Raw genomic sequence first — 19,784 nt, 5'->3', positions numbered from 1 at the left:
GAGAAGGCTGCTTGGAGACCTCATAGCAGCCCTCCAGTATCTGAAGGGGGCCTATAGGGATGCTGGGACTGTAGTGACAGGACAAGGGGTAACGGGTTAAAACTTAAACAGGGGAAGTTTAGATTGGATATAAGGAGGAAATTCTTTACTGTTAGGGTGGTGAGACACTGGAATTGGTTGCCCAGGGAGGTTGTGAATGCTCCCTCCCTGGAAGTGTTCAAGGCCAGGTTGGACAAAGCCTTGCGTGAGATGGTTTAGTGTGAGGTGTCCCTGCCCATGGCACGGGGGTTGGAACTAGATGATCTTAAGGTACTTTCCAACCCTAACTATTCTATGATTCTATGATTCTAAGAATTTGGGAGTCACTGTGGTTTGTAAGCCAGGGTGAATCAACACGGTCTTACTGTTGTGAATATGTAAGCCATACTGGGATGCATAAACAACAGTGTTGCAGACAAGACAGTGAAGTAGTGTTTCTACTCCCACCGACATGGATAGATATTAAATTGAGTAGTGCATCCTGTTTCAGGCATCTAACTTCAAAGAAGGAGTTGGACTAACTGGATGGAACAGGATAAGGAGCAAAATACGTACTCTGGAGCAAAAGAGTGAGGGAACTGGGTTTGCTTAATTTCAGAAGAAACTAAACCTATAGAACTCCAGCAATGATTTAGGCAGATGGTCCATTAGTTGCTCTAGAAAATGACCAAAGCTGTGACCAAAGTGCTGTGAAGTATTAAATGTCTTCTATTGTCCAGAGCTGAAGCAACAGCAAAACAGCAAATGCAAATGAAGATGGATCCAGAAGGAAAAAAAAAAAAATAATAAAAATTTAAATTTAAATGTAAACTAGGAAAAAAGAATTCAATATTTCAAATCTTTACATTTTAAAATATACTACTATTTTAAAATATCTTTCAGGCCATATAACTTAGGGAAATATTCACTGAAAAACAAGGTACTTATGCAGCAAGTCTCTGTTTTTAACCAGATGACTAACTACTACCCAGAGGAAGGAGGGCATCAGCAAAGTCTTCCTTACAGCATTTAGTCCAGAACAACAACTTTGACAAAGAGTCATTAAAAGCATTAATGAAACTTTCAATACTTAGTTTACACATTCTTAAAAAATTAGATTTTGAATACAGAAAGGACTTACTATGAAATCAGAAGTTACCATATATTTTGTCCAACGAAATCAAGTAAAATTCATTTTGGATTATTGTACCTCCCTCCCAAATGACAGGGAGATCTTTGACATTGATAATCAGCAAACACCATGTATTACAGACATCAAAATGGGTGGAAAATGGTTCCTCCTAAGGTCTGTATTTCATGTTAAAAGGCATTAAAAATGTAAACTCTTTGTTGAAATACATACCTGAGATCTATTTTGTAACCTGATATATGGTTGAAACTGTATTTTTAAATGGATGTTTGAAGACTGAGCTATTGTACCTTTTATATAAGCAGCAGAAGACAAGGTTCCAATTTGGCTGAATGCCCCCAACCAGAAGGCAGTAACCAGAATCCAGAATTCTTTTTGTGTCACACTAACTAAAGTTATATCCATAGTTCAGCTAAGGTATATTCGCAGCACAGAGCTTCATTAATCCTACAATCTAGGGATTTGTCCCTTCTAAACTAACATTAATCTCATTGCCAGCCTTTTAGTTTTCAGTCTTATTATGCCGAATTCCTTAAAATATAATTGAAATACCCTGTACCTCCTTTCTCTTTTAAATCCAGCAATAAGACATAAATTACTAGTTGTTAAATTTATGTGCATTATCCTGGAAACCTTGAGACTCCTGTTTAAATAATTATCCAGAAACAAACAGACCTAACTTAAAATCCTGTTTCTTTAATCACTGTCTATCCCAGGTCTACCTGGGCCACCAATGATACCGTTGCACTATGGATATAAAGCATAAATAAACAGTGAGTCAGAGACCAAAAGAGTAAAAAGGTAGACACTTAACTAACAGGTATGGCACATGTGTTCAGCAAGGATTTTTACATCTTGTTAGAGAGTAAGGAGTAACTGGAGAGATGGAGAGGCCCTAGTCACTCACTATATACTGAAGATGTGGTACAGTCTCAGGATTAAGGGAGTCTTCTGAGAGATATGGGCTCAAATCCCAGAAGGTGGAAAAGAGGATTACATTTATGGTCTTGTGATCCTTAACAAGTGCCTTTGACCTTGCAGTATTAGGCCAATACCACAACACAGTTGTATTTGGAAAGCATGTGAGGCCCTTCATTTATTTTGTTTTTCTTAAAGTGCATAATGCTGTAAAAATGAAATTATGATGGTTCTGTTCCTCATGGTTTCTAAATGATTTTAAGGTAGGGATAACAAAGAACTGAAGCAGATGTTGAAGAGGTTGTAGTATGCCAACTATTGGAACACAGTCAGGACAGATGAGAAAAGCATCTGTCAGAAATGACACGTACTGACCCATAACTTTTTGTGACAGCAAAATGGACTGGATCATAGAATCATGGAATCATAGAATAGTTAGGGTTGGAAAGGACCTTAAGATCATCAAGTTCCAAACCCCCTGCCATGGGCAGGGACATGGGCAACCTATTCCAGTGCCTCACCACCCTTACAATAACTTCTTCCTTATATCCAATCTAAACTTCCCCTGTTGAAGTTTTAACACATTACCCCTTGTCCTATCACTACAGTCCCTAATGAAGAGTCCCTCCCCAGCATCCTTATAAGCCCCCTTCAGATACTGGAGGGCTGCTATGAGGTCTCCAAGCAGCCTTCTCTTCTCCAGGCTGAACAGCCCCAACTTTCTCAGCCTGTCTTCATACGGGAGCTGCTCCAGTCCCCTGATCATCCTCGTGGCCCTCCTCTGGACTTGTTCCAGCAGTTCCATGTCCTTTTAATGCTGAGGACACCAGAACTGCACACAATACTGCAGGTGAGGTCTCACAAGAGCAGAGTAGAGGGGCAGGATCACCTCCTTCGACCTGCTGGTCACGCTCCTTTTGATGCAGCCCAGGATACGGTTGGCTTTCTGGGCTGCAAGCCCACACTGAAGCCGGCTCATGTTCATTTTCTCATCAACCAACACCCCCAAGTCCTCCACAGGGCTGCTCAGAATCTCTTCTCTGCCCATCCTGTAGCTGTGCCTGGGATTGCTCAGACCCAGGTGTATGACCTTGCACTTGGCATGGTTGAACTTCATAAGGCTGGCAAAAATGGATGACTTCCTGAGGTTCTTAGCTAGCTCCATTTTATTCTGGTCATCTATCCTTCAGAAGGGATCAGACTGGTTTTAATCTTAGGAAAAGCAGAAATTCCTCCCACAGGTTTAAAGACGATAAATTCACTTGAAATATAAGAAATTTAGATTCAGCTGAATAATTTGAAATATTGAGGTATGTTCTTAGGGCTTGCAAGTACTCTACATGTCATCTAAACTCATATTTTAAATACAGTATCACTATTTAACTTTGGGGTGATGAGTTAAGAAAATATATTGAAATATTGCAGAAGAAAGGTAGAAAATCGTGTCCTGTGAAATACTTGATGTACTGTGTCAACTGACTGAATATATTTATCAATAGTCATATCTGATTGTGCTGCAATTCTATCAGTTTCCACAAGCTAAGTGGATTAAAGTCTTTTTGGTATGTAGCACACCTCAAAGTAAAATATCAGGCAGAGTATGGGAACAGATACTGTTTAGAACTAAGCCAGATACCTACATGGTTTTAGGTATTAATAGGGTACGTTTTTTCAGATGACTGATATGCTAAAGCCATTGGTAAGGAAAGTCCATGTAATTCTAGATTGGCAAGATTTGGAGTATCACTTTTGATATGGCACCCCACCCCACATAAAATCTACAGTTTCAATAGACACAAAGGCGGTCTTCCTATCACAGGTTGTTAGGGAGACTTCTAATGCAAAGATGCTTCACTTCAGTATGGTTATTGTTTTCATATGACTGTATTAAATGTTATAGGAAAGTAAACATCAGAGGTATTCAGGGTATCACAATGTAATTTTAGAATTCACCCTTTACTTTTAGATTTATTCTTGCTTGAGACATTATCTACCATTACAGTTAAAAGTGGAAGAGTATTTTTAATATTTATAGCCACTAATTTTAAATATTACAGTTTGACTCAATGAAAGTGTATACTTTAGCATGAATAGATACTAACACAAAGCTAAGAAGTACTACAAATAGGACTATAATTAGACAGATGTGGAAATACCAGAATTTGATATCAGAAACTGTGTGCTGTTGAACAGTCATACATTTCTTGCTAATCCTGTAATTTCACCAATTAAAAAAATTAGGCATTTGAATGCTGAGGAGGCATATGGAATGAAGGGATACCAGCTCTTCAGAAAGGACGGGCTAGGAAGACCTAAGAAGGAGGGGGAATTGCCCTTTATGTGAAAGGGCAGTTGGAGTGCATGGAGCTCATGCGGATACGTAAGAGCGAATCAGAGTTCAGGTATTGGAGCATCTCTCATATGAGGCCAGGCTGAGCAAACTGGGACTCTTCAGCCTGGAGAAGAGAAGGTTCTGGGGAATCTCATCAATGCATACAAATACCTGAAAGGAGAGCATAAAGAAAAATGGAGACCGGCTCTTTTCAGTGGTGCCCAGGGGCAGACCCAGTTTCACAAACTGAAACACAGGAGGTGCCATCTGAACATCAGTAAATACTTTTCACATTTTCTATGACATGTTCTAAGTTTCCTTCTTGCAGAATAATTTTAATTGCAATTTAATGGTATAAGCTTGCATCTAAAGACGTAACAGAACTGCAACAGAGCTTGTGTTACCAAGCTTTGCCTTCTATCTTTCACTCTCAGAATTAAAATCAAAGGCAACAATTTTCAACAATAATGAAATTCCAACAGTAAATGACAAGATAAATTTTGACTCTAGTGACAGTGCAGCGTATCAGTTGACAGAACAGACTGAGTTATACAAGTGGCCCTATAAAGCTTTCCTGTGTCTGTAATTTCCTGATATTTTGCTGTACAACAACAAAAACAAAAAACAAAAAACAAAAACAAAACAAAAAGAAACCAAAACAACAAAGCCAAACAGAAAAATCAATGAACATTCTTCCCTAGCAACAGAGAAGAAAAATCAGAAGTGTGGAGAGGATGATGAACAGGCAGTAACTGACTGATGGCTGCAGTAATATGAAGAGACTTAGCAGAGATCACTGTTTAGTTCTGGCTGCAGCAGTAACAACACCAGACAATAAAACGCTGTTAACATTTTAGACCAAGAACGTAAATGAATTTTCACATTCATCCCCCCCAAAAAAATAAATTTAAAAGGGAATAGTTATCAGTCCTTGCAATTGTAGTACATCCTGTAATTGCCATTAAATGTCAAAGACATTATTATTAAAGTACCAGTTTAGCAGCCTTCATGTGTAGCACTGTTGAAAGACATTAACAAAAAAATCAGAATTAGATTGCAGTTTTGTAACAGCAGCTGTATAGGATCTTTATGCCACAATTTATTACATACATGATCAAATATGAAGAACTATAAGCACCAAAAGCTCTATCTGTCATCCCTATGGCCAGGCTTTGATTTGTTCCCCTAACCTATCTTGAGAAAATATTCCCAGGCTGTCAGCATGAATAGCTTGCTGAGATAAATGCCATGACATATCCAGAATGTCAGACCACTGGACTGTTCCAAAAAGAGCTATTGTAGAAAACCTAACTTAAATGAAATCAAAAGGCCCAACTTTCCTAATGACAGACTTAATCTACTTCAATAGTAGTAAATAAGGAGACATGTTGTAAAAGCGCATAACAGAAAACTTACATGTGAGCAATACTGTGCAATTTTTTTTTAAACTACTAATCTTTAGGATTACTCCTGTATCACTTAAATACCATCTATTTGAATTGTATATTGCCTAAGTGCCAATCATGAATGCTAAACCTGCTGAGTGACAACATGTGCCTACAAAAGAGCACAACCTCTTCAGTCATGAAAAATCCTTCTTTAGCAGACCTCCAAAGTTTTAACGGATGCTGGGCAGAAAGTCCTTTACGGAGACAATTCTTCCATTGAACAGACAGAAGTAACATGAGTAATTCATCGAATTTTCCCAATAAATAACTGAAAAGGGGTTTCAAAATGTTTGATTGTGTTTGTGAAGTATCGGTAGTAGTTCTCTATTCCCTCTAACCAGTTCCTGACCAGAGTTTCAGAGAGAAACAGAAAAGACCTTCTCTTCCAAACCCAGCAGTTTTATGAGCTGAAAATAGAAAACAATTCACCATTAAAGCATATGGACAAGATCTATCCCAAGATCATGACGCTACACCAGAAATATTTAGCATGCCACATCTTGTATACAAAGCACCCTATCACACTAAGAGGTGAAAGGATCTGTGCTAAATCCTCGTAATGAATTCTGATTATTTTTCTAAACATGCATGGCCAAAGAAACCAAATAAATAAGAGCCCCCTGCAAAATCTTTCCGTTTTGGTAATGTGCTAGAGCAACACACATAAATTTCCCACAATAATGAAGAGTGTATCACTCTTCAACCAGTTCATTCCACTCTGAACCACAAATACATCAAAAATATCTTCAGCACATCTGCACAAAAATTTCCATAGCAGAGCAGCTCCCCCTTGTAGTGTGCGCACGTCTGTCCCATCAATCTTGCTAGAAGCCCTCCTTAGGTACTATATGCCAGCAGCAGTGGGCTCAGAGGCATGTTGTAACCATGTCAGTCCAAGCCATGGAAATAGAACAGGCTTCCTGACTGCATAGTTGAGCAAAACCTGGACACAGGAGAAAAATGAATTAACATGTAACAATCATGAAACTTTTTAAAGGACTGATCAAAATTAAGCAGTTTGAAAACAGACTACAACTGAAAACATCCATTAAACAATAAAGAAGAAAATATGCTAGAAGGCGCAATAAATGAGACCAGCCACAGAAATGAAACTGACATAGTGAAAATTGACATGAGCAACAAAGTAATTTAGAAGAATTTTATATACACAAAGAAATTATTATCACTGGGAAAAATATAAAGCAGCAGCTGGTTAAATTGTAAGTATTAATGAAGCTTAGAAACATTAAAAGCAGAATTTCCAGGTGAAAGAAAATGTGAGGAGAAAAAGTGCTAAGAGTAGCAGTGGTAAGTGTAAAGGAGTAGGTAACAGGGCAAATGAAAAATGCCACACAGAGAGTCAAGACAGCTGAGTTGGGTTTTTTTTTTTATAACAGAAAATAAGGTAACTTGAGAAGGCTGTGGTCAACAGCCTGGTATTTCAAAAGCTAGTATTGATGCTATTTATAAATAAAAATCCTTCTACTCCACAATTTCAGGTTATATATCTAAGGATCACAAAAGGATCATTTTTACTGTTACCACAGCACTGCCCTGGGAGTTCATATTGGCTTACTTGTGCATTAAAATCCCTGGACTCTTTTGAGAGTAACAGAAATATTCTTAAAAACTTCAAATTCTTGCTTGTGTTCCTGGTTCTAGGTGTTTTGACTTTGCAAGTGCTTATACTAAAATTACACTTCTAAGTGAATCCAAATTACGAAAAAAAAAAAATCTAGATTACTCCACAAAACTACACTGACATCATTGCTACTTGCTATTAATCAGTCTTTGCATCAGGCACACTTTTTTTTCAGTGATCTTTGATTACACTCCTTTGATAAAACTGTTTGAAAACATGAACATTTAGTGTTACAGCTATGTAGTTACTTTTATGCCAATCTTGTAATCTTATCAAAGCATTAAGTCAGCTTTCTTTACAACAGCAATTTTCCCTAGAACTGTTGACTTGCATTAATTATATTCTTATAACTTAATTCTTTTTTGTTTTAATCAGCTTAGTCACATGAGTTTTCTGTCAGACAACAGTCTAACCCAGTCATAGTCAACCCACTTAACTTTTTTAAACATTGACATGACATGGGTATAAACACAGCTTTTGGAAATTTCACCACAAAAAGATACCGTTAATATCAGCAAATCAAAAATCTAACCAACAAACCCTTAAGTAAGTTAATTCACAGAATCACAGAATGGTTTGGGTCAGTGTCGTGGTTTAAACCAATCCACACAGGTCGTCCACTCACCCCCCCCCCCGACCCTCCCCACTCCCGGAGGGATGGGGAGGAAAATCAGGAGAATGTAACTCCCACGGGTTGAGATAAGAACAGCCCAGTAACTAAGGTATAACACAAACCACTGCTGCTACCACAAATGATAATATTGATAAGAGAAAATAACAAGAGGATACGATACCACCGCCGAACGAGTTCGACCCCCCCAAAGAGCCAGAGCCTGCCCCTTCCGGGTAACTTCCAGTTCCCCCTCCAGGCATGACGTGCTATGGTATGGAATACCTCCTTGGCTAGTTCGGGTCAGGTGTCCTGTCTCTGCTTCCTCCCGGCCTCCCTCGTCCCCAGCAGAGCATGAGACTCACAGAGTCCTTGGCCAGAATAAACACTACCTAGCAACAATTAAAAACAATCGGTATTATCAGCTCTCTGCCCAGGCTGGAAGTCAAAACACAGAGCTTGCACCAGTTACTAAGAAGGAGCAAAACGGCTCCTGGTAAACCCAGGACAGTCAGAATGGACTTTAAAGGTCATCTAGTTCTAACCCCACCACCACAAGATAGAAGGTGGCGCACAGCACAAATCATACAATTCAAAACTGTGTTTTTGTCCATATGACTCGTAACTCCATACTAGTAATAGACATGACACCAGTATCTATATAACCCCCCCTTGACTACATTCAAATTTAAAATAGGATTAGTCCACATAAACACACTGAAACTACAGTTAAATTACATTCAACTCATACTTTAACAAATTCAGATTCTTTTATTTCTTTCCAGTATACAATTGTTTGGGGCTTTTTGCCCTCATGTTATGATACACAAGACCCACCTAAATGGGTGCAACTGACTTATGTCTAGACAGACTAAGGAAGTTAAGTGTCTGCAAAAAAATAAGCACATTAAAAACCAGAATTTTTATTTAGTCTTTGCATAATATTTACATTAGTTGATACATATAGATACACATTTCAAACATAAGAACAATATTTTAAAGCTTAACTTTCATAAATCCCATAGGAATGGCATTCTCAAAACAGAACATATGTACTAGCAAGAAATTAATGCAAACCACTTCAAAGTGATTCATGGACACTGTGTGACTGCATGCTGAAGACTACTTCTACCTCGAGTTAAACAATAATATAATGTTTTTTGGAAGTACATGAAAGTTGACAAAGATGATTGGAAATTTTAAAAAATTGCTTCCTAATTACATTAGGATTCCCCTTCTTGACAAAAATGGCTGAGAGAGCATATAAAGTATATAGACTTTTACATAAAGAAAGTGAATAGGGAATCTTTTCCACTATTGTACTTCACAGAATAAGGCAACATCAAACTACCAGAGATTACAAAACACCAGGTTTTCTAAAACAAAATAATCATAATGTATATCTTACCATTATGATTTTTGAAACTGATATTCTTTAAATTCACTGGTTTAACTCACAACTTCCTATTAAAACCTTCTAAAAATACTGGCTATAGTCGACTAGGTAAGGGCTAGACATTCAGGCAATGCCCAGATTTTATTTTTGACTCATGCTGCTTCAAAAATATATTCAAATTCTACCCTATTATAGCCTCTTATCATAAAAGTGGTATTATTTCTCCTAATACCGCAATACTGGTGATGATAACATCTTTGCTCCTCAGACTAATAATGTCAATTATTAGTTATGAATTCACCCCACTTCTTTTTACAAGCATTTTTTTTTATCTTTCAAGTTCTTCAGGAGCCTTTTCTCTTCCTGTTATTTTCTGCCTACTCAACTCACATTGTTTCACCAGTTCTCTAGCTGGCATCTTGTAACTATCCACTTGTCTTATCTCTCCTATAAATATTTCTCTGTCCTATGATACATGAAATAGTGGACTAGTTTATTGTAGTCTACTTGTAACACTCCATGTAACTCTTGTCACCTCACAGTGTAAAACACAGGAACTGCATCTTACGTGCCAACTAGCGTGACATAATTAATCACAACTAGGGGGTCCAGACAGGGACTATCACAATACAAAATAATCTTAAACAGTTAGAATGATACAGGCATTCTTTTGTATTAAAAAGAAAAAACTAAAAAAACCAAATCACATGGTTTTAGACTAAAAGCTGTCTAAATCCTTTCTTCTTAAGAGTATACTGTTTCAAAGAAACTGCCAGTGACTCTTATTTCCAACCTACTGCGCCACAGCACTGAAAGGATGTTGTAGCAGAAAGTAATTTGATCCTAAAATCCTGATCAGTTTAATGTGCAATGAAAAGTAAACAAAAGCTTACATTGTTGCAGAGAAAAAAAAAAAAAAAAAAGCACCAAAACCCAACAGTGTGGATTAAAGCAGGTAAAGAACTGTTTGATCTGTCTCACAACTCTATCCAGAGCAAACTGTTCAAACTTGACTGACGAGGGGAGCTGTGCTTTTTCTCCTTCCCTAAAAAGCTTCCTAACATTGTAACCACCAACAAAAAAACCCCACATTATTCCAAGCAGCCATTAACCTTGGGATCATCTTATTATTTGGTAGGATTCTGTGCATATTTTCAAGAAGTTCTACATGGAGAAGTGGAAACAGCTGCAAGTTCATCAAGCAGAAGCCCAGAGTAAGTCAGAAAATAAAAACACTCAAATGTAAATAAATACAGCCCAGATATAGTTTATAACCCAGAAAAGCTGAATGTATTATCCCAGCAGAGACATGGATCCCAGTCAGAAATTAGCTTATGCTCACCTGAAGCCAGGTGGAGTGAAAGGTAATATAGACACTGAGTAACACATCTCTTGTGTAGGTTACCATGAAAACCTCCTCTGTACAAGCCAGGGTCTCTGCAAGTTATATAAAATCAGACAATTTGGGCAAAACCACGAACTGGCCGTGCTTTGTGCAAGCCAAAACAAACTGCTGAGACTCAGAATTGAGCTGTTTATTTTCTAGATGAAAAACAACTTCTGCAGAATCTTGTAACATGCAGAAGAAAGGCGTAACTAGTTAAATGTAACTAGAACAGTATCAGCCTAACTGAAGCTAAAAATAGCCTGTTATTTCATAAAGCTAGCGCTGACCCACATTGAGGTGTTTTCCAGGCCGGCAGTATCTGGCTGGGGACTGACTCCTATGCCTCCAGCAGTTACGCACGGAGGTGACACCACAGGTGTTTCCCACTGCCGGATTTCACCCTGGAGACGTCCGCCTGTCAGTAAACCCTGCGTCTGAGGAGAAGGGGCTTCTTCGGGGCGAGAGACAGCGCAAGGCTGAGAGTCCACATTGTTTTCCACTCCAGTTCTGCCCTAGTGGGCCGACCTCCCACCTATAAAACCAGAAACCGTTATTTTATTTCGTCTCAAAAGCACAGAATAATTTGCGGACAAAACGCGCTTAGAGCTTCCTATTAACATTAAGCTCGCAAAAGAAGTTTGCAGCAGGGGCATGAAGGAGTTTAGGGATTAGAATGCACAGCCGCGACTGCTCCACCACCGTCCGCTTCCGCGGCCGGAGTGCCGCAACACGCCACCCCGCTCCCGCCTGCCCCCACAGGAACGCCGCTGCCCCCTCACCCCGCGCCATTTCCGCCTCTCAGCCCCGCCGGGCGCCCCGCCCTCGAGCACCCCCCAACCCGGGAACTGGCTGTCTGCAGCCGGCGACCCGCAGCGGCTGCGGGGAGCGCATCGACCGCCCTCTGCCTGGGGCGCGGGGAGCCGTCTAGAACTCGCCGCCCCGGGGCAGCCGGAGGCCGCGCCGGGTGATTCAAGGCGAAGCCGCCGGTGGGGGAGCGGCTCCCGTGCAAGGTGGCTCCAACCCGACCCCAGAGGCGCATCCCGCTCTGCCCACGCTGCCCCACACCCAGCCCCGCCGCCACCCGCTTCATTCACTAACCGGTTCTCGCCGGCTGCCTCCGCCTCCCGGCTGCCTCCCGTCTCCGCCCAGCCGGCCGGCGCCACGCCCCCAAGCACCTACGCTCCCGCCCCGGGCGCGCAGGCGGCACCTCTAATTGGGCGAGAGAAACGCTCATCAGTGACGTCCACGAGAGAGGGTGGGTCCTGGGGCGCCAGTGGGGGAGGCGGCGCCGAGTGTCCCTGCTGGTGCAGCCGCGTCCGCCCCGCGCCAGCCCGCAGAGCCGCCCGCCGCCGCAGCTGTATGGTCCATCCCCGCTCTGCCGCTGAACCCCCTCCGGCAGCTCCGCGGCCTCCAGCGCCTCCGCGTCCTCCTGGTTCTGGTACTCCTGCCCCCGGCGGTGGCGCCCGCACCCCGGCTGTATGATCAGGCTACAGTCTTCAATGAGTAACCATATTCCTGTGAGTGTCGCCCGCACTTCCGCGCCCCCAGCTCCAGCCCGCCTACCCCGGCCCCTAGCCCCGCTGGCTGTGCGGTCCTCAGGCTACCCGCGTGTGCGCTGCTGCCGCACCTCTCCTCCCCCTTTCCCTCCGCCGCCTTCGTTTCCTCCATGTTTCTTTGTTCTGTCGCCCGGGCCACGCCGGCTCCGGGCGGCTGCCCGCAGGGCCAGGCTGCAGCTCCTCCCGGGCGGGCAGTAGGAGAGCCGAAGAAGCCGGCCCTGGTGCGGCGGGGCTCGGCCCTTCTGGCGCCCCTCAGCTCCTTCTCTTGCCTGACGGTGCGCGTTTATTCTTCTCTGCCGCGAGAGAAGGAGGGGGCGACCTCTCCGTAGCTCCCGAGCGGCCCGGCCTGGGCACAAAGCCGCTTTGTGATCCTGGCTGCCGCCGGCCCCTCCCGCCGGCCCGGCATTCTCCCCCGCCGCTGTCTGTCTGGCGGCGTCTGTCGGGCCGGGCTGGGAAGGGGGCGGCCGCCGGGAAGGGCAGCGCTTCTGCGGCCGGGGCCCCAGCACCGCTGGACTCTGTCAGGCCGGCAGTGGCGGGAGCCGGGAGCCCCCTGCCGGGGGGAGGCCGGGGCCGGGCGGCGGCTCCGGGGGACAAGATGGCTCCGTGTCGGGAGCCTGATCGAAGCGTGATGCGAACCCGTGACCGCCGCAGCTGGGGCGGCGGCCCGGCCCTTGCGGCGGTGTCACGGCCGGGACAGCGGCTCCTCACCGGGGAGAGACGGGCAGGCCGGGACCCCGGCCCCCCGAGGCTGACGTGACACTGGGGGCGGCCGGAGCCTGGGTCTTAACGGGCAAGCCGGGGCTTGCCCATGGTTGCCCGCCAGCCCAGTGGCGCGGTGGGAAGCGTGGCCGGGCTATGCCGTTGGCGACTGGTTGCTGGGGCGGCTGGTTCTCGGCCCCCGCCGTGGCCCCACGTGTGCAGCCACCGCCGGGGCGGGGGCGGCCGAGCTTCTGCTTTGTCTCCGGCGTCCTCGGGTGGACGTGAATCCTTTCCGAAATGAGTTCTACGCAGCAGAGGTGGGGTATGCACGAGCTCCCGCATGCAGCTGGCCTTGTTCAGGCCGGGCTTTTAGATGACTCTTCGGCCGGATAAAAAGTCCGCAGAGGAGTCGGTTGAGTACACGTTGAAGTGGATGTTTCTGCAACAGTGTGCCATTATCCCTCAGAAGCTCAAAAACGCGGTCAAATTTTGACCGAAGCTGCTTTTAAGATTTTGCCGTCTGGCTTTTCGAGGAAGGCATTTTCTTCCGCAGGTGGATCCCTGCTCTCCCTTCCCCCTCCCAGGTAGTCTCGGTGCCAGTTGCTGCCTAGCATCTGTGATCGCAGTGCACAAACAATGCAAGGCTTGCGTGTGGTAGTAAGCCCTTCAAAAGTGGGGAAGCAAGAAAGACAAAACATTATGGGAATCAGGTAATCTCCAGTAATAGAAGCAGGATTAGTGGTGGTTATGTGCAGCTCTTGGTTGTGGTCTCATAACCAGCCATGCACATAGCAAATGTTATGAGCTGACAAATGCACAGTCTTTGTAGCGTGAGGGTCCTGCAATTCTAGTGTTTCTTACTACTGCTGTAGACAGCTTTCCAGTATGTCTCCTGCATCTCCAGTCTTTCCCAAGCAGTGAGTGACTCAGATGTATGAACCCTGTCTCCTTGTAATCTCATAAAACTGTGAAATCAAAAAACATGAAGGTGACACTTAAATGTCAGTTCTTACTATTCCATTGATGGAACAGCAAAGGGTTTTGAGATTTTTATACAGGAACAGAATTGTTTTGCGGGAAGTATAAAAGAAGGAGCACAAAATTGCACAGCCATGGGAGGAAATAAGAGAGTGAAAAAGAAACATGGGTGACAGAGCAGGAGCCAAAGGAGGATGTCATTGTCCTATTAAAGCTAAATGTGTCAGTAAGGCAGTAAATAAATAGAAGTTATTAGATAAGGCTAAATGCTATCTTGTGCAACCTTCCTGTTCTGACAGAATACATGCCACGTAAGAGTGCTGGATCTATCCCAGTGTGTGGGCTGGCTATAAGTGATCACTTGTTCTCTTAAAGATTAACCAGAGCACCCAGATCAGAGTATTACTGAATTCTGAATAATCAAAGTGTCAGATTGTAACTTTATTAAAAAAAAAAAAAAACCAACCAAAAAAACAAACTGAAAACCCAAACAGCTAAAATTCACTCTCAGGTCAATACAAGAGGTACTTCTGCATTAAATGTAAATCTGTAACTTCTTACAGTTTTCTTCACAGGTTAAACTTCTTGTTTGGCACTCATACTCTTATTAATTAGACTCAGTAAAATAGAGCAATAACTGTCTTTGCATGTATATGCTAAATTTCTCATGTTACTGCTTTCAACGTAATGGAGTAATTCTTGAGTAGAATGACAGGGTTTATGTCATTTGCTATTGAAGTGACAGCGTTAAGTCATTTTGAGATCCTGCTTTCAGAAACTCAGGAGGCTGCACTAGACAAGTGCATGGTTTCTGTGATTTATTATTTTTTCCCCAATATCTGCTGAAGCTTCTTTGTGGGATTTTTATGGTTGGTTAGTTGGGGAGGGTGGAGGTTGGTGGTTTGGGCTTTTTGTTTTTCATGGTCCAAGCAGAACTAGAAACACAACCACATGGCCTCAGTTTTATCATCTCTGGAAGCTGTATTGACTTGTTAGACAGGAAGCTTTGAGATAACTTTTTCTTCCCCCTATACTGCATTCTTGAATCACAAGCAACATCCTTCCTTCACAGAGCATGTTGCAACAAATTTAAGATAAAACCTCTGGAATCTCCCCTCTGTGATACATGAATGTATTTTCTTCGGCCATCGGTCACTTTCTGTGGTCCAAAATGGGTAATCACCATGGATATTGTAATACAGGCATTCGTGTGCCCAGTAGATAGGAGACCCATCATGTCAACAATACCTAACGATGTGCTTCTATGTGTAATGATTCTGCAGTTTGTACCCCTTACCTTCCCACTTCTCCTTGTCTGCCTTAGCAGTTGCCAGTTAGGCCTTGGGTAGTAAGAGAAAGGGGTATTTGTCCCTCAGTCTTTCAGTAACTTTTTGTCATGTAGGAAGTTGGAACAATGAACTTACTTGCAGGTGTTCTCAAACTGTAATGAAATGTAATTCTAGTTTTCTAGTTCTGATCCTGTGGTTTCAGTAGTCGAGCAAGTGGTAGGTCTTGACTTCAGAGAACGTGGTAGCACATGATTGGTTCTGGGTATAAATGTGTCTGGTCTATGAGCAGGTGGATTGAGCAACTGTGAACCATCTTGCACATCTTCTGAAGGTAGAGTGAAGTGTCATGTAACTGTAAACAAGCACTTTTGTTTGCTTGTTTCTCAAGATGCTACCTAGTTGTGAACAAGAATTTCAACAGAATAGGATAACCTTATACCTCTCTGCTTTCCACCTGTCAGTAACAATCTAGTAAGTTACTTGTTACTTTCATAAGCAGTTTTTGCCAGACAGAAGAGATTGTTTCAAACCCAGAATTAACATGCAACTGAATCTGCTTGTCAATGAAGACAGATACTTTAGCTTCCAGCCCTAAAGAAAGACATGAATTAAAGCTTTTCTTTTCAAGATTAATTCCTCATGCTTGAATTCTCTTAACTTTTCCTAGCATAAATGATGGTAGATGGTACAATCATAATTAACATTACTTTATCCCATATTGGACAGGATACCTTCTCTTAATAGGTGGTCCTGGTGTATTAACCTTAGTTTTGTTTTCCAAGTTTATTTTGATGGGTCTAACAGCCTAACAGTTTGGCTTTCAGTTACTGATAGGAACAGCTGCTTTTATTTCCAAATCCCTGATGTGTTAATTTTCCTCAAGGAAAACTCATGTGTAAACTGAAAGGAATATGCTGGAATACCCAGCTTGATGGTACAAATGATGAGTTGCTGTTAAGCGTACAATACTCTGCACCTGAGTTTCACTTCTGCAGCCTTACGCTTACATATGCTATCTTGACTTTTTTGATAGCTTACCTACCAACTAGTTAACTGTCTCAGACAATAAAGTAATTTAAAAGTGTATTTCCAATCTTCTCAAAAGTTTGCTCACATAATTTGAGTTTTCTCTAATCCTGAAGTGGTCTTAATTACTACAACACTTTTTATAGCTGATTTCTTATCCTCACAGTCTTTTTGCTAAAGGCTGAAGCCTACTACTCTGGCTTAGTGCTATAACACAAACAGTATGCCAGGTTACTACTTGCCTATAATTTTCATTTGACTCCCAGAACAGAATTAAACTTGGTTAGCAAAGCTGTCTTAAGGATAGCACAGTGTGTCGCTGGCCAACGAAGTTGGTCTGCATGTGGAGCTTTCTGACTAGAAATGGTGAGAAGTGGTGGCATTCACATCAAAGGAAAATGTGAGCTTTGCTCCTTTATACTGGGATAGCAGCAGTTGCCAAGGCAAACAGTGAGAACTCAAGCATAATATTGTGTAATATACTTGCTTCAACTTTGTATAAGAATTTGAACTTTGTACCCAGTTTCTAGATATGATTAACAATCTGCATTTAAAAAGTAGGATTTATTACTTGACTAATGCTTTGCTGTCTGTCTTCCTCTTTACCCCTGTGAGAAGTTTGTCTGGTATCGTACTGAGTACTCCTAATTGTGTACCAGGCTGGATGATTACATGTTACTTCCTACCTTCCTCAATACGGGGTTGTATTTACTGTTTACAGTTACTCTACAGTCTTTCCTCCCTGAAAATCTCCATCTTGCAGATGGTCTTTTATTTACCGTAGTGACCTCATTCTATCTCCTTGAGCTCACTTGCATGCTTTTCTATTTCTGTTTCCAACAACCTTCGCTCTACCGGGGAGAAAGACTGTCTATGGCTCCTCTTAGCAGTCGTAGAAGAGATAAACATGGGATCTGCCAGAGCATGTGAAAAGTGGCACAAGACCTTGTGCAGCTCTGTCTGCTTAAAGCTGTCCTGTCTGTTTTTGCTGTTCTGCTTCTTAAACCAATTTAAAGTGACTTTAAATAAGCTAACTTTTGGTCTTTTTTTTTTTTTTTTTTTTTTTAAGTTACTGTTTTAGGTGTTCCTCAGGTCTGCTCCTAGAAGTCTTTTTAATACACACCTATCTTCTGCTAGGGCATAGCTTGTGCGTCAGATCATGATTCTTGGAGGTCTGAGTCTGAGTTGTCCTGGTTCCAGTTACTCTGTCCTTTGACTTCAGAGGGTCTTCCTTATTCCTTTCATGCCTTTTACATTTAGAGTTCTCACTGTTCCTCAAGCTATCACAAATAAACCCTTCATTCTACAACCCATACAGAAATGGATATGGTCATATCTGGGGTGGCGGCCTAGCGCATATCAAATTGTCTTATTAGTTTCTTGTATTTGTTAGCAGGTTTTGTTTGTTTGGGGTGTTGTTTTTTGTTTGTCTTGTTTTCTGTGTTTTTTGCTCCTGGGCATTGTTGTTTTGTTTTGTTGTTGAGCTGTGTTTTGGTTTTGTTTTTGTTTTTTTATTGAAGCCTTAAAACTTCTTACAGGGAAGCTGTCTAAAAACATGAGAAGGATGCCTGAATGTGTTTGGTCTGCATTTCTTCAGAGATCTTTTGCAACATTGTGCAATGTTGCTCTACCCATCTGTTGCAGTCCAATCTCCTAATGATTCTGATCTTTTCTGTTTCTACCACTCTGTTACCGAACTTCCTCTTCTTTGGACTTATGAATGGAGCAAAGCTATGTCTGCAACATAAAACACTGCCGCAATTCTTTAAATTATAGTTGTCTTTAAGAACTCTTATACTGCCAAGATACCTAGATGACCTTTAAAGGTCCCTTTCAACAACTATTCTATGATTCTATACCTCTTAGAAAACTCACCAATTATTAAACTATTGGTCTGTGACTTCTGCTTAATAATAATTTTTGATAGATAGACTCACTGTAGTCTTATAGTGTATGGTTTAATGCCTGTAGTGGAATCTTGAACTAACTTCAAATCCTAGATGGCAGTTAATGACCATGATTTATTTGCATGTCACTTTTTCTTCCTGCCCTTTGGGAAAGTGAATGAAGATACTGGTTATTACCAGCACTTACTGTATAGTTGTCTTAATTTGCTTTCTCATGATTGGAAAGCTTTTCAACACAGGCTGTTGCTTTCAAAGTCTTCTGAATGGGAGGGTTTGAGTGTAGAGCACTGAAATAATGTCTCTTCTTATTTCCTCATGTATGCTTGCACTGATTATATATGTGGATGGATGTGCAGAGCTTGCTTGTAGTTTAAAAAAAAAATCTGAACACTGCTACAGTGAAGTTACGGCTTCTGTTTGCTAGAAACTAGATTTATGAAGGCGAAGAACTGGTATTACATGTTTTTAGCTAGACTATGACCACTATCTTGGAATATTAATAAAGTCATAGTGTAAAAAGGCAGTTAAAGGCAGATGAAGGTTGCTATGAGTCTTCAGCCTTCAGTGTGTGAAATGTTCCTTAGTCAGAAATCTGTGTGGCCTGAAAGTCTCAAAAAACGTTGAGAAGATCACATTTTTTTGTTAGCCCACAAAGACCTTGCATTTGCTTCCACAGCCTCCTATTTGAGACAGCTGGATTTAGGTGAATTTTTTAATTTTTTTAAACTGGCTGTTCTGTATGTGAATTAGTGATGCTTATATGCAAAGTATTTTGCCTTTAAGACAAGTGATTCTACATGTATGTAGAGACTGGTAGGGTTTTTTTTAAACACTAGAAATTGTTTGATACTCAGCTTGAGTATCAAACAAGGAATCTCATCTGTGCTTTCATGGGACTGCTTAAGGTCAGTATAACTTTAGTACCCGTTGTATGTCTCCCAATTCAGAATGTAAAATACAGTTGTATGGGTATCCTGGAAAAGCTATGCTTTATGTAAATATAGGGTTTCTTGAAACTTGGTGTCTTCTTGCTATGTTTATCACATTTGAATTGGTATTTTAATATATTTCCATTTCTGGTGTTGAAACAACTCTATATGCAAACTTTGTATTAGATGAATTTATTTTCAAGTAGTCCTTGCTAAGAAAGGTTAATGGGATTCTTGTGCGAACCTGATTCTTGGATTAAAAAATAAAACTTGTGAAACTGCTTAGTTGCCCTGATTTTAATTTTTAATTTTATAATGCTTGGTGTCTTCAAAACAGCCTCCTTTCACCTGTGCTCATTATGCTTTTTTTCTGTTTTGTTTTTTTTTCCCCTTCTCTTTACAGCAGTTCTGTGGTGTTCTTGGTCACACATTTATGGAGTTTCTGAAGGGCAGTGGAGACTACTGCCAGGCACAGCACGACCTCTATGCAGACAAGTGA

General features: G+C 41.8%; 1 protein-coding gene and 2 long non-coding RNA genes across 4 annotated transcripts in view; 2 read left to right on the top strand and 1 right to left on the bottom strand.

Annotated features, from left to right (window-relative positions):
• The window catches only part of LOC136015476 (uncharacterized), a 49,991-nt gene extending 39,265 nt beyond the window's left edge, over nucleotides 1-10,726 (top strand). The window contains exon 4 of the long non-coding RNA XR_010613226.1: nucleotides 10,653-10,726. This is a non-coding gene — a long non-coding RNA (uncharacterized LOC136015476). The remainder of the gene's footprint in view (nucleotides 1-10,652) is intronic.
• Nucleotides 3,948-13,134, bottom strand: LOC136015475 (uncharacterized). Of its 2 annotated transcripts, XR_010613225.1 has the most exons (3): nucleotides 12,000-13,134; nucleotides 10,857-11,433; nucleotides 3,948-6,809 (listed from the first exon to the last, which is right to left on the bottom strand). It is a non-coding gene; the product is annotated as an uncharacterized LOC136015475 (long non-coding RNA). The 2 variants fall into 2 exon arrangements; XR_010613224.1 differs by lacking the exon at nucleotides 3,948-6,809 and having other exon boundaries at nucleotides 8,870-11,433.
• LOC136015474 (uncharacterized) lies at nucleotides 12,156-19,784 on the top strand. The gene is made up of 2 exons (XM_065681467.1): nucleotides 12,156-12,418; nucleotides 19,689-19,784. The coding sequence occupies exons 1-2, from the start codon at nucleotides 12,380-12,382 to the stop codon at nucleotides 19,782-19,784; spliced, it is 135 nt and encodes a 44-aa protein (XP_065537539.1). The 5' UTR covers nucleotides 12,156-12,379.

The sequence above is a fragment of the Lathamus discolor genome, chromosome 5, assembly GCF_037157495.1.
Source record: "Lathamus discolor isolate bLatDis1 chromosome 5, bLatDis1.hap1, whole genome shotgun sequence".
NCBI lineage: Eukaryota > Metazoa > Chordata > Aves > Psittaciformes > Psittacidae > Lathamus > Lathamus discolor.
Note: the sequence above shows the minus strand (reverse complement) of the source record. Positions and strands in the feature narration are given on the sequence as shown.

Excerpts from the sequence above, each read along its gene's own strand:
- LOC136015474 (XM_065681467.1), top strand. The coding sequence starts at position 12,380 with ATGATCAGGCTACAGTCTTCAATGAGTAACCATATTCCT. Across the intron at positions 12,419-19,688 it reads CAATGAGTAACCATATTCCT|CAGTTCTGTGGTGTTCTTGG; the intron begins GTGAGTGTCGCC and ends TTCTCTTTACAG.